General features: G+C 34.8%; 1 protein-coding gene across 2 annotated transcripts in view; it reads left to right on the forward strand.

Annotated features, from left to right (window-relative positions):
- Positions 1-869: 869 nt before the first annotated feature.
- The window catches only part of Epc1 (enhancer of polycomb 1), an 83706-nt gene continuing 68915 nt past the window's right edge, over positions 870-15660 (forward strand). For both annotated transcript variants that reach the window (XM_078023433.1, XM_013360983.4), the window contains exon 1: positions 870-1162. Coding sequence is in view for 1 of the 2 variants with exons in the window: in XM_013360983.4 (XP_013216437.1) it covers positions 1160-1162 (3 nt within the window). In the remaining variant the exon portion in view is untranslated. The remainder of the gene's footprint in view (positions 1163-15660) is intronic.

A 15660-nucleotide genomic window follows, 5' to 3' on the forward strand; every position in this document is an offset into this window, starting at 1 on the left:
AAAAAAGAAAAGAAAAAGAAACTAATAAAAAGCAGCAAACCCCCCTACCAAAGATTTGCCCCGAGTTCAGAGTCGACAATGTACTTTTAGTACTGTATTTATTTTGGAATTTTACCACTTCCTGGAGGCCGGGAGGAGGCACAGTGGGAGGATCCAAAAAAACTCAGTACCACAGCCATTTTGTTTGTAAGGCAGAGTGGTAGAATTCTGTCAGCCAGAAAAGGTTTTTGAAACACAAATTGTAAGCGCGGGGAGAGAGGGAGTATGCCTATTGTTTCTAATTTAACCACTAAAGTCATTATTTTATTTACTTTTTTTGTACAAATGGTAACTATTATGGCTAACAAATCTTTTTTTTTTTTTTTTTTTTTTTTCCCCAAATTATTAAAGCTCTCAGGAAGGAGCTGAAGGAGTGATGAATTTGGTGGGAGGATGACTGGCCTCTTTACCTACCCGGGTGTCCAATCAAACCTATTTTGATGGGAAGAGTTGCTAAATGGCCATGTTTGTATCCAGATTATACATGGGTGTTTTTTTTTTTTTTTTTGAAACGATCCACCAATTTGCTTAAGACCAACAATTCTCTTCCATCCAAACCCACATTGCAATCCAGAGGAGAGTGTTCCTGGAGATGTGCAGAGGAGGGCATTTTCCCTTGCTAACCGGCCGTCATGGGGGCTATTGTTTTGCAGTGTCACTTAATAGCCAGCTTCGACTTTTGTCATTCGGGTGGCTGTGCTTTTAAAAGCCCAGTGTAAAATGGCACACACACTGCATTTTTTTTCCGAGCTGCAGGAGGCGGGGGCCGCGGGGGATAGTGCAGACTGTAGGGACACTGCCCTCCCAGCCAATCAGCGCGCGCCTGCTTGCCATCGCAAAGTTGTTAACCCCAGAGTCTTCTGGCTGCCGCTGCCTCCTCGGCTTTTAATCTTCTGTGGATATTTCTCCGATTTTTCCCAAACGCCCACAGATCCTGGGGGAAGCCACCCCGTTCAGCCACCGACCATGGAAGAAAGTCTGACTTTTTATTTACCAAATATTTTAAAGATGTTTGAAGATCCATATGCTGCCTGGAAGCTGTTTTTTCTAGAGACCCAAGTCTCCTGCCTATATTGTTACAATTTTTTTTCAAGAACTGGTTTCTTCTTTGCCTCCACTAATGGTAAGTTTGTAATTTTAAACATTTCTGTGATTAAATCTTTGAAGGAGCCACTAGATTAAAAAGGATTTTCATTGTGTTTCTTCTCCCCAAACCCAATCTTTGTATTTTTTTTCTTTAGCTTTGATCTCTGCACGTTCTACCTAATCTTGTGTGGTTAATTTTTACCAAAAAGAAAAAAAAATAGTTTTCTTTTTCATTGTTAAAGCTAAATGTGTATAATGGAAATTATACTTTAATTGCTGGGAACTACAGGGGAACTCAAATATTTCAAGATGGACTTGTTTTGTGCCAGCAATGTTGGTAATGCCAAATATGTGCATATCCTCTTTATAAAAATTATGTATTACCTAATTTGTCCAGAACTATATTATCAGCAAACTGTGGATGTAGTTTTTTTTTTAAAAAAAGGCCTATTTTGGTTCTCCTGATGGATTACTTGAATGCAAACTACAGAAAAGCTGCCCTTGGTTTAATGAAGGTGGAGATTGACATAACCGGGTTTATATTAAGTTATGGCTGTTACTAAATAGTGGTTCTTTTATTTGCTGATCAGATCGAAACTTGTAGTCTATGATGTTATTTCTTGGAAGCTCTTCATTAGGAAATCTTTGGAAATCTATCTTGTTTTCCTCCAAAAAAGGTACATTTGGGAGACATTTTGTGATTTTGGGCATTTTTCTAATTTTTTTTTTTCTTTTTGCACACGGTGGGAGATCTTTTTTGTTTTGCATTGATCTGTGTTGGTGGCGCTGTAGTGCTCCTTAACAATTTATGTCAGTTTCACTAAAAGAAAAAAGGAAGGAAAAAAAGAGGTGGGGCAAGATTTTATCTATTATCTTATCCCTTTATTTTCTTAAAGAAAGTTCAGTTTGGTCAGTGGATCTATTTGGTTATGTTATTTAAATGTTTTCTGTGAACTGTGAATTAGGGTGAGAGCAGACATGTCGTCACAACCAGTCCAGGGGACATGAGGGACGGCTTGCAGCTTGCAGTTGTGTTTTATCTGATCTTATTGATTATCTCTATATCAGCTTCTTCAATAATAAGGTGTCAGTTTATCCTCTCTCCCCCCAGGAACATTTTTATATTTTCCTTGTATTATAAAATTATACGTGTCTTTTCATGTAACAGAATGTTTGAGTTTTAGTTCCCTGAACATTGTAAAAGTTGATTTTCGTTTTGAACCAAGGGATTTCTCAAATAACTATTCTGAGTCTCTCCTGAGCATTTTCTAGTAGTTTGCCATGTAATAATGCTGACATTGTTGCTTATTTGCTTGATTTTGAAATGATACTTCAATTGAATTTACGTAAACCCTTGTTTTAAAAAGAGCAAATGTTTTGGAACAATTTTTTTAAGAATATGTGCACAAGGATTTTTAACTTTAAAAATATTCCTGTTCCCATGTCTAAATTCAGGATAATATCTTTTCCATCTTTGTTCTTATTGGGAGTTATCTCATTAGAAAAATGTGGCATTTAGGCCCAAAGCCTCCCAAGAACAAAAAATGTGTTACAGTATGACATAGATTTTACTGGTCTCAGTAAACATTTTAGTTGTTTATGAAGATAGTAAGTATGCCCTTAGTTCAAAAAGAAAGTGGAGGAATCAGTGATTATACCTTGAACCATATTATTTTGCCAAATAAAATAAAAACAACTGAAATAGTACTCTAGATCACCTTCTCCATATGACTGAATAGATTATTTCTTCAAAGAGTGAAAATTTGAGGAATTAAATGTCTTTATTCATATTTGAAACAATATACATGCTCTTCTCATTATTTAATCATTTAACAGTTTGAAGTAAAAGTGTGTTGAAAAGACTAGAAATAGTATTTCTTATCATCTGTGTACCTCTTTCCTTGAACTTCAAAAATGATTGTTACACCTCTATTTTGTTTATATTCTGCTATAAAGATTTGAAAATGTTCCCTGTTACATTTTATCTCTTTATAGAATGTAAATGTTGCTTCAAGACCGGTTTTTGAAAATTATAGATTCTTGATAGGATGAAATATTGCAGGTGTAAATATATTATCTAACCTGGTTAAGCTGGAGAGTTTAGTTCCCTGAAGTTGATCTACTGAATAAAATATACTTTCCTACACATTTATTGCTAAAATATTCTGTTATTCAGAATGGTCATATTTTTTCATTTTATTTAATCTCTGAAAACTAAAAATGCTTACATGAGGCAGCCCCCTTTTTAAAAAACAAACTGATACCATGAAGTCCATATGCTCTTTGTTCTCCTACATCATTGACTATTACATCATTGATTATGAAGTAACCATTATAGTGAAACCTTCACTTTTAAAAATCATCCATAGTTATATATATTAAAGATAATCTTCATATGTGACTTTTATATCACTATGCAAGTAAGGAGGCTTAAATCTAGAAGGCAAAAACAATGCACTATTTTATATTATTCTCCATTTTAAAATCCACCTGTGCTTCATTTTAGCTCTTGATTCTTTGGAACATTAATTCTTTTTTTAATTGGTAACATTTAGATTGACATTTAGTCCATGAGTTTAGTGTGATTTTGATTAGAATTATAATAACCAATTACATTTTTAGTCATTAAAAATAAAACCTTTATTAATTAAATAGAGTCTATAGAGAACCAACTCAATCTTTCAGGGTAGCAGTTGCTAGACCATGGACAATAAAAAAAAATCATATTTTAAAAAATCCTCAAATGTCATTTTGATCAACAAGTACACACTTATTTATTTCTTATACAACGTTTTATCAGTCCTAGTAGCAAGTAGCAGAATTGACTATATTGAAATGTCATGTCATTTTTTTCATCCTGCCCAACCCTCTGCTGGAGGGAGGGGTTGGTAAAGAGTGGAGTGGCCAAAAAACAGGTTGCAGAAAGAAAAAAGAAATGACGCCAAAGAATTTTTAAATCGAATTCTAAATAATAAACCTCAGAAAATAGAATTTCAAATTAGGTAGCTCGGTCAGTAATAAAAAATAAACTGAAAATTATATTAAGACTTAATGTAATGAACAATATAATTTCCTATTTTATATACCTATATTCTTGAGTATTGCTAAATATTAAGGAAATTTCAGGTTAGCCAAACCTATTAGGTAACAGGTAATGGTGGGATGAGGTAACAAAGAAAAAAACACTTAAGAGACATTAAGATGATTTAACACAAAATGCTGAAAATGTGAGCCAGGACTGATCTAATCTTACCTTGGCATGAACTTTTTCAGTAGAAGGAAAAATAAAAAATTTTACCCTTTCAAAAACAAGTTAAATGCAGATCTGAAATTGTATTTGCTTCCAATTTTATTCATTTCTTGTATATATTTCCTACTTCTCTGCTCTTTCCTGGACACATTGTTGCTTTCCATAAGACTATGCAGATATCCTAGAATCCCCAGCATGGTTTTGCAAAGGAAGAGGAAAATAACATACAAAATGGTGTTTGTGCTATGACTTTCTTGTTGATCTTTCCAAAATGATTCTCAAAGGGAGAATTTAAAGGGAAAGTTAAGCAAAGATAATGATTTCATTCTGAGAAAAATAAAAACATGCTTTATACTTTATTTGTTCGACATTTATCTTTATTTGGGTGTTTGTTCTAGATCTACTTCTCCTCCCACTTATTGTGTGATGTTTTAAGATGCTGGGTTACAAGATTAAGGGGAAAAAAAAAGAAAGAAGGATCCCTACACACAGGCAGTTCATAACCCAGTATGGTTCAAAGTTCTAAAGATACTTTAAATCGAAGGGCTTAGATGTGTTGGGCTCCCATAAGGGAATAAAGGCCAGATAAGATTTCTGTAGAGGAAAGGTTGTTTTAAATTTATATCTGTTTACATAGGGTTTCACCAGTGTCCTTCCATTGAAGGACCTAATTTGTGCATCTGAGAGTCATAAACTGAGTCGGGGAGAGGGGAGTTCTCATGTTTAATTCACAGTCCAAATAAACACTACATAAAGAAATGGTTACCTAATGCAAATTCCCATTGCAAAATGAGAGAGAGAATATTGGCTTATTTGAAAAATTTCGAGGATCACTCTGGCAATAGGAGTTTGGGGCATACCTCTTTGAGGTCCATTTGATGAACACTGTTTAATTTTTATTTATTTATTTATTTAGGTACTGGGAATCAAACCCAGAACCTTGTATACTCTAAGGATATGCTCTACCAGTGAACTATACCCTCAGTCCTTTCTTTGATGTACATTTTGTTCAGATTGCCATACAATAAGCATCAAAGTAAATATAAACTATGAAGATAAAACAGGGAAATACAATTAGTATTGAAGGATTATATTAGAAATAAAATATTTTTATTTTGAAATATTCTATAATAATTTATAATTATATATACATAATAGAAACTTTTAAGATGAATTTTTAAGAAGTAATTTATTAACTCAATAGACATTAAACTAATGGTTAATTAATTAAGCATATCAGGTATGGAGCAGGAAACCAAGACCATTATTTCTATAGAGAAGAAATGAAGGAGAAGAAACTATTTTTTAAGGATTCTATATATGTGATTTAAGATGACCTCAGGAATAAAGTCCCAGGTTGTTATGTGTTATACTGTTTAGTTTGTTTTCATACTAACATAAAATTCATTGATAGTGATATAAAAAGTAAAGACATTTATTATTTCAACTAAAGTAGTAATTAGGAGGCAAGCCAGTTCTAGATTTATCTTAGTAGCTCAACAATTATGCAGTTCCTCATTAGATTCCATTATTTTACACCATGTCAGTGATATCTTTCCTCGTAGTCACAAAATGGCTACTGCAGATCCAGGCATCATACAGTGATATTGCAATTTTAGAAATGAGGAGTTTCTCTTATTCATCTTTTTTTTAAGGGAAGAAATCCTTTTCCAGAAACCCTACAACATAATGGTGTTTTAGAACTCATTGACCAGATTCACAGGACATGCTTAAATCTAAACCAATCACCGTAAGGAAAATGAAATTACCATGTTTGGAAAGGTGGAACACCTGCTGGGTATCTAATGTTCAATGTGGTTAGCTCTTATTTACTTTGTATAAACTTTAACAGCTTTGTATAAACATTCTTGCCTGATGAAACATGAAGATGTCTTTTCATAGTGATCAGCCTAGTCACAGGTTGGATAATGTAAAAAGCAACAAAACAACATTTAATTAGAGCTTATTATGTTCTAGTCTGTGGCCTAAATGCCACCTCTATTTATTTCTTAAATCCTCACACACAGGAAAAGGGATAGGACAATTATTCTCATTTTACAGATAAGGGAACAGAGACTGGCGCCCACGTTACATAGTAGATGAAAAACCTGGTGTTTGAACCTGGGAAGTCTGAGATCAGATCTTGCATTCTTACCTCCTCTTCTCACTGTCACATGAGGTACTTACAAATCTGTATTTTGTAAATTAATGCATTTTAAATGCACCATATGATATTACTGCTAAATCCTCCAATTGAATTTATTCATTATTTTATAAATCTAATAATCTTTTCATAGAATGAGTAGTGTTCCTCCTAGTTTATCTGTGTTTGCATCTGAAATTTTGCAAGTTGAGTTGACTTAAATATACATATACTTCATCTCGTCTGTTCAGGAACATCTCAGGAAATTCAGAAGCTAAATTTTTACAAATTATAAATTTCTGAAATTAAATGCAAAAGTATCCAACAGGTTCGTCACATCCTTGATGAAGTAGGTTAAATTCATGATTCTTAACATTAGATCCAAATAGAATATTGACTTGCACTTCATCATTTGTAAGGCCAATTTTATGTTTCAGTCTTTATCAACTTTGGGATAAGAGGGAGCTTTTCCCCCCTGGGCATTTTGGGGGGTCTTACTACACTCTAGATCAGTGGATCTCAATCTTTAGCATGCATGGGAATTGCCTGGAGACCTTATTAAAACACAGGTTGCTGAGCCCCTGGTCCTAGAGTTCCTGGTTCAGAAGGTCTGTGGGGACAGGTGAGAATTCGCATTTTTAAGAGTTGCATAGGCCATTGTGCATATTGCTGCAAATCATATCATGTTAAGTGAAATAAGCCTAACTCAAAAAGACAAATTTTATGTTTTCTCTCATGTGTAGAATTTAGGGAATAATAATTTAAAAAGGACATAAAAGTAGAAGGGGAACTAATGAGGAAGGGTCATAGGGAGCATAAATATGATCAAAGTACGTTTTATGCATGTATGAAAATATCACACAGAAAGCCATAATTTTTTTTTTGCAATGAATTTGCACCAATAATTGATAATAAATAGTGTTTTTAAGTCAAGTTCACAGATACTGCTAGTCCAAGGCCCACTCTTGGAGAATATAGCTCTAGAGAATCAGATAGTATCTGCCATAATGAATATGTTTCAGTATTCATACCACATTTGAGATTTATTTGCCAACAATTCATGTAGGTTTTTGTTTTTAACTTAAAAAAAAAAAAAAGGAATGGCGGGTGGGATTCTGAACCATTTTGGGTCTGGAATGCTGCCTGGTTCTAAAAGCTTTTTTTTTTTTTTTTTTTTTTTTGCATAACTGGGGATTGAACCCAGGACTTTGTGCATGCTAGGCAAGTACTCTGAAATCCCCAGCCTAGAGACTTTTTCTTGCTCTTGTAAAGTCTTTTAAGTTGAAAAAATGAAAATTAAAAAGCAATCCATAATTTACAAGTTATTTTTAAAAGTAAGTAAACATATGATTTAGTTTTGCTAAATAGAAGCTCCATCTGAAAAAGACTTCTGTATCTGAGTCATTTTGCTGGTTTTTTTTTTTTCCCCCTCAAGATTTTATCCCACCAACTACTGATGTCCCACATTCATCAACAGGACATGGCTCTGATGAGACTGAGGAAGGGAGGCTGCCATGCCCATGACCTATATTTAGCTTTGAAACATGGGCCACTGCCACAACCCACTGGAAACTCTCCATCTTCCAAGACAGATCACAACCCTCAATTGAAAAACACTAGAATATGCCAAGGAGTGAAGAGGGCTCTTTCCAAGAGTGTAATTGCTTCTCTGCTCCATTATTAACCCTGTGAAACTTAAATATTTTTAGTTCTGAAGGCCTTCGCTCATTTTTCAGTAAATAAATTGTCAACATGAATGAGGGAAAACCCAGAAAATTCAGTGTTCTTATGTTTCTCTAGAAGCCAATACAAGCTTCAAGCTATATTTCCACACTACTGGAGTTCTTATCAAGAAACTGGTATGTACCCCCAAAGAGGTATGAGTAGCAAGTTTGGGCTGGTGTCTGCACCTATTTAATAACAAAAGAATCAGTCAACACCTATTTAATAATAGACTCATATAAAGTGGCCTAAAATTCCAAAACTTTTGTTTTCCAGTGCAGTAATCATTTGTCACATGTGGCTAAATGTTTTTAAATTTGAATTCATTTAAAATTTAGAGTTCAGTTTCTCAGTCTCACTCAACCACATTTCACCAGGCTGGTGGCTACCATATTGAGCAGCACAGGATTATGGAATGTGTCTGTGATTGCAGAAAGTTCTATTGGGTAACATTCACCTAGAATGGCCCTGGGTCCTTCTGAAGGGGGTAGGCTCACATTCTTGCACCAGTGGTTCTCATCTCTGCCTGTGTATGCGTATGAATTTATTCATATTTTTATGGTGCTGGAACTCAGACCCACAGCCTAATGCATGCTAGGCAAACACTTTACTACTGACCACACCCACCCCTTCTGCCTGCACATAAAATCACCCAGAAACTTAAAAACAAAATGCCTGTTCTCCACCCCAGGAGATTCTGATTTAAGTGGTCTGGATAGTTCTGGCATAAGTGTTTTTAAAACGCTGTCCTTGAAATTCTAATCTGCAGCTAGAGCTAAGAATAGCTAAATGATATAATAGATTAATGACAATTGAAGCTAAGCATTAGTACAAATTTGGGGAGAGAGGGTCAGTAGACATGTGCTTCTATTTCTTATCCCTGTCTTTCAAAAGCTGCAATTCATCTCCTAGGAAGTGAGTGAGGTCCAAACCTAAATAGAGAATAACTGGCTGGGCACAGTAGCACATACCTGTAATCCCAGAAGCTCAGGAGGCTGATACAGGAGGGTCCCAAGTTCAAGACAGCCTCAGCAATTTAGCAAGGACCTAAGCAACTTTGTGAGACACTGTCTTAAATTAAAAAATAAAATTTGGGCCAATGTTGTGGCTCAGTGGCAGAGCGCTTGCCTAGCATGCATGAGGCACTGAGTCCAATTCCCAGCACCACATAAAAATAAACAAATAAAGATATTGAAGGTATTGTGTCCATCTACAACTAAAAAAAAAATTAAAAAAAAATAATAAAAAATAAAAATTGAAAAGGTCTGGAGATGTAGCTCAATGGTAAATTGCCCCTGAGTTAAATCCCTAGTACCCTCCTTCTCTCTCTCCCTCTCCCTCTCTCTCTCTCTCTCTCTCTCTCTCTCTCTCTCTCTCTCTCTCTCCCACCTACTAGGCCCCACCTCTTGAAGTCTCTCTCTCTCTCTCTCTCTCTCTCTCTCTCTCTCTCTCTCTCTCTCTCTCTCTCTCCCCCACCTACTAGGCCTCACCTCTTGAAGTCTCTCTCTCTCTCTCTCTCTCTCTCTCTCTGAAATGCCTAATAATGACAGAAAACAATCCTATAACTTCTGTTTGATTATAAGTTATTTGATGGCCCCTACAGTGAGTCTTGAGCTGGGATATAGCTCATTTGATAGAGTGCTTGCCTCACATGCACAATCCCCAGCACCACAAAAAAAAAAAAAAAAAAGTGAGTCTTATATATTGAAGGACTACTCTAAAGTTAATTTGAGGTTTGTTTTTTGTTTTGTGTGGTGCTGGGGATCGAATCCAGGGCTTTGTGCATGCAAGACAGGCACTCTACCAACTGAGCTGTATCCCTATCCCTAATTTGAGTTTTTGAAGAAATAATATAATTTTTTAAAATTTTCATATTCAAAGGCATTGTATTTTTAAATTGAGTTTCTGGCTCTTGCCATATTTCTAAATCTTGCAAGTTTTAAATAATAACCTTTTAAATAATAATGTGGTTTAATTGATAGCATTACTTAATTAAACACTTCTCAACTTTTTATATTGAATTCATAAATTTACTTTATACAGTTGCCTTCTTTGGTACTTAGGAAAATTTTTCAAGAAATTAAGAAAATTTTATATATCTAAGAAATTTAACTTCTACACAAGATGATTTCTGGGTTCTCTTTAATGTTCCAATATCATGCATAAACTTAATTAGAAGGTCTACTTAAAAATCTCATGGGCTGACCTCTTACTCCATCCAATCAAGTGTTCTTAAACAGTACAATTACTTAACATTTTCTTTAAAAAGTATTTACTGTGCTTTCTACTGTACACTTCAAATTTTGCTGAAGTTAAAGTATACTTACCTGTAAGGAAAACAGTTTTGTCCTCTCAAACAATGTTGAGTGCTGCCTCCCCAAAGTGAATTTTTTGGTCTGCCTTCTCATCTTGATAAGCAGTTTGGGCTCGAAACCCCAACCAGGTCCTTGTCTCAGATACTGCTGAGATGTGCTGAGACTTATTTTTATTCATTGTATTTTTTGTTTAAAAGGTATTCTCAAGGTCTGTTTGACTTAGATATTATGTCGTATCTTTACCTATTTTCAAGTCAGGTTAGAATCAACATTCAGCCACACAGGTGAGTACAGTAAATAACAAATATTTGGATTTTTCATTTTTAAATCTTTCAGAATATGTAACTTTTTTTTTAAGTTTAAATGTGAAGAACTTTGAACTTGGCAAAACGCTCTATTCCTTCACATTTGGTCTTGTGGGAAGATCAGCTCTTAAAGATGCTAGATGGCCTCTGATCTCCCTCTTGGCCTTGTGTGACAGTGTGGTCACAATTTCCAAGATTCCTCTGTTGGAGAAAGTTTTTCAGCATCTAGAATAGCTGACCAGAAGTCCCTCCATACACATTCCCATTGAAGACATTATAAGAACACTTCAGGTTCACAGCTTTGGAACAACTTCTTTGTTCTCCTCTTTACTTGTTGTATAACCTTGGGCCAATTACTTAATTGTCAAGACCTTCGATTTAAAAAAAAAAAAAAAAAGGTGATGTTACTTACCTCACATGACTATTTGAGAATATAATAAGTTAATATATCTCAACATATGCTTTATATTCATTTTTTCATAGATACTGCTGACTTCAGAAATCACAATACACCTTATGCAGTGTGAAAATGTGTTCGCTTTCTGACACTATAACAAATACCTGAGATAATTAACTTACAAAGAGAAAAGGTCTGTTTGGGCTAACAGGTTTGGAGATTCTAGTTGATGATTAGGTAGATCCATTGCTTTTAGGCTTCTAGTGGAAGTGCTGGATGGCATTGGCAGGGAGAACGTTGCACATAGCAGAGCAAAGCTGCTTACCTATGGCCAGGAAGCAAAACAGAATGAAGAAAGGGCTAGGGTTCCATGATCCCTATCTAGGGCATGTCCCTCATAGCCTTAGACCACCTACTAGGCCCCACCTCTTGAAGTCTCTACCACCTCCCAATAGTGCCAGGCTGGGGAGCAAAGCTTTAACACGTGAACCTTCAATGGCCACTTAAGATTCAAACTATAGCACCTGGCAATTAAAAGATCACCCCAGGCCTGGGGATGGAGGTCAGGGGTAGAGTACTTGCCTAGCTAGCATTAATGACACATGGGCTTAATCCTAGTACCAACCAAAAAAAAAAAAAAAAAAAAAAAAAAAGCATCCATTCAGGTATATGCATTTTGCAGTATTAAAGAGGTTTCCTAGACTGGTTCATTCTTTTCTCCAGTTATTGACTCTATTAAAAGTCAATAACTCAGATAACTTTCTTTATTATCTCCTTTTCACTCGTTAAAAAAAAACTTTATTGAACTTATACCACATAAAAAACAAATAACATGCTGAGCCTTAAAGGATTCATTAAAGTGAACAGAGAAGAGGAGGTTTGGGGAAGGGAGGCAGATTTTGACTGGAGCCTTGGAGGATGGGTGGACTTTCCACACATAGAACTTCAGAAAAGATATCCCAAGTGGAGAAAGCAGTGTGAGAAAAGGCGAGGAGGGGAAAACAGGAGACATTTGGAGACAGCTGGCACTCCAGTGTGAGCAGAGTAAGCAAGGATGTGAACCAGAATGGGGAGGGTTTGGAATCTCAAGTCAGGGAATCTGGAAGTCACTCAGCATTCCTAGAACAGGAGCTCAAATGCTTGGGCTGCCTGGCCAGAAAATTCTGGAAGGATAACTAGGAAGGAACTGCCTCTTTCTGATATTAATCTGTCAACCCATTGGCCTCTTAGAGGAAAACTCCTGCCTTCTGAATCTCTGGCCAGGTAGGTTTTGATGGGGAGAAGAAAGAAGTAGGAGTTTAGGACAATTTTCTGTAAGTGTGGACATTGGACAGCAGGGGGCAGCACGAGGGCACCAAAAACTTCAAACAGTGTAAATTTGCTTCTGTAACATTTCTTGACAACTGTTTGTTTACATTTATAAAGCAGCTTATGTTAATAACAATATTCTTTCCCCAAAAATGAATAGAAATTAATAGAGAAAATAAAAATAACAGCTACACTGTTATTAGATTAACTAGTGGCCGAATGCTTTGCTATTTATTTGAAAGGATAGAAACAGTTGTGTGTTTATTATTTTCTTTCAAACGAACAGGAATTCAGAGTTCAATACAAAAGCCTCCATTTCTATGGAAAACATAGCTTTATATGATTTTAAGATTTGGCATTTCTTAAAAGTACACTTGTTCAGCTATATTGTGTTAAAGGAACTAGTGAAAAACTGGGGAACTCTTTAAAATAAAATTATAGTTAAATATTGAATTGGAATTTCAATATACACTTTATTTGACATGGAAAATTCATGGGATTTAAAATTTAGGGGTTTGTGATTATGAAATCCTTTGGACTTTCAAATGAAAAAATATTAGTTTCTAAATTCAAAGCTATTACACTACATTTAATCAGATTTTTTTTTTCTGGTAAAATTCACCTCCCCCTGACCTGTTTAGGTATTTGAATGCTTAGTGATATTAAAAGTGGAAAACCAGAAGTTTTCACAAAGATTTTTATTTAAGCTCTAGAACTGCCCATTGTAAACGCTACATTAAACCCACTTGAAATCTCTCTCTGTTTCCCTCTCTTTTTCTCTCTTTCATTTTCACTCTTCCTCTCTCACTCACTCTCTCTCAGAAGATGTCATCATACAGCTTCATACTCTGCACCATTAGGAAAAAAACCTCTATTTGGCTTCATGATTCTTTCAGTGGCCATCATACATGTTCTGCAGTTTGTGATCAGTGTATGGATTGGCCTTTGTGTGCTGGTCTCTGTTACCGAGTTTCACTTTATAGAAAGACTTCCATCTGTGTATATTGATACGCTTCATATTTATCACTTTAACTAGGCAAATAAACTGATGACTATTCCATAATTATTGAATATCCATTCAATTATTAATCAGAAAATATTGATCTGAAACAATAAGTTTTTTTGTTGTTGTCTTTAAGTTATACATGACAGAGGATTGTATTTTGGCAGAATATACATACAAAAAGTATAACTTATTCTATTAAGTTCCCACTCTTCTGGTCACACATCATGTGGATCAGTTTTTGACTTAAGCTAATTAACATGAAAATTAGTTCTTCAACCCATTTCATCTCTTTCATCGAAAGAGATGAAAATACTTTGTAAAGTAAATTTATGAAACATATTTTAATAACTAAATTGATAATTTTGAGAATATAGAGATATCAAATTATACCTTTCAGACCACAGTATACAAATAGGGTGCTCCCTGTTTATGTTTATGGGAACTAAGTTTATTTAGGTCAATAACATCTTTTTCTTTTGTATGATTCATAATATGATTCTTGCACAAAGGTGAGAGCAAATAAACAAAAGAAGGTTAGGAAAACTTATAAAAGCATATGAAACATAATCAAGTTTTTAAAATTTAGATTTAAATGGACTCTTATATGTCTGTCACATGTTTTGAATTGTTAAATTGGTTAAATCGTTACTATTGTTGTTGTTGCTTTTGGCATTTTTCCTCAGTGCCTAAACAATACTATTGTGTTAATTATTTTCTAAATTTATTACATAGACATTCCCTGTATGTTTCCAGGGAGAATATCGCACTAATTGCAGATAGTTTATTTCTAAGCAATTATTTTGATCATTTTGACTTCAGCCTTTATTTTGAAGTTGACTCTTGTTTTCCAGTTTTAATGATATATTTACAAGCTACATGGATTTCTCAAATCACAATTGACCATATTTAAGGCAAAGCTACTTACTAACCATCCTTTAAGGGCTGAGTGGGTTTGGGGGGGGGCGTGTAGCTTATGGGTAAAGTGGGTATTTAGCAGTAGAACCCCCCAAAAGAATCTTTCAAGTGTTAGTGTTACTAATTACCAATGGACCATTATCTCTTTGACTCAGGCATTGAAATTACACTCCCTAGGACATATCTCCCAAGATTTTATTTGCTCTTAAGTGTTCCCTATACTACGTAAACGTATAGTTAGGAAATACTAAAGGCATAGTTTCTTTAGAAATCACATATTTCAATTTCTTCTCAGTTTTTTACATTTAAAAAACTTCATTTATCTCCATTTTTTTTTTCTGCCAACTGGGGGAAAATAAATATAACAATAAAGTTGTAGGGTTGAGGGACTGAGAGTGTATAGCTCAGTGATAGAGCATTTGCTTAGCATGTGTGAAGCACTAGGTTTAATCCTCAGCACCACATAAAAATAAATAAAAATAAAATGAAGGCATTGTGTCCATCTATAACTTTAAAAAAATTAAAGTTGCAGAGTTGAAAACAGTTGGAAAGCAGCAAGTTTAGTCTCTCTCTCTCTCTCTTTTTTTTTTTTTTTTCTAAATTGAAGAGAGGGAGGTCAAGATTAAGATCATGTTGGTTGGTGGTAGATCCAGGATAGGAACTTAAATCTTTTAAAATTAAAATTAAAAGATGCTTGTGAATTACTCTTTCACATAGGTAAGGTAGGCCAGCATAGATTTTTTTTTTAGATCATTGATGACTTTATTATAACATCATCACATGATTTAGAAAGCTTTCTGCTTCTTAAAAATTATCTTTAAAACCAACATGAGGAGGAAATACCTAAAACTAGACGCTATAAAATTGTTTTTATTCCTACTGAGAATTGGTAGAATTTTAAGAAAGATCATTATACAAAGCCTCGCTCAAAATTAATGTGGAAGAGCCATTGCTTTTTGAGCAGACCACAAATGTTTAGTTATTTGCAAAAGCACAGATATTGGAATAACTCAAGGAAACAAAGGCAAAGGGAGTTTTATTAAAGATAGAAGAGAAACTAGATGTGGGAAGAACACATGTAAAACCTGGTGTGAAGAAGCAAGTGCGGATGTGTGTGTGCACTGATACTTTTCTGAATGGAAGCGATTTGAGAAATTATTAAAGAAGGGACACT

This window comes from Ictidomys tridecemlineatus, chromosome 10, assembly GCF_052094955.1.
Source record: "Ictidomys tridecemlineatus isolate mIctTri1 chromosome 10, mIctTri1.hap1, whole genome shotgun sequence".
Classification (NCBI taxonomy): Eukaryota; Metazoa; Chordata; class Mammalia; order Rodentia; family Sciuridae; genus Ictidomys; species Ictidomys tridecemlineatus.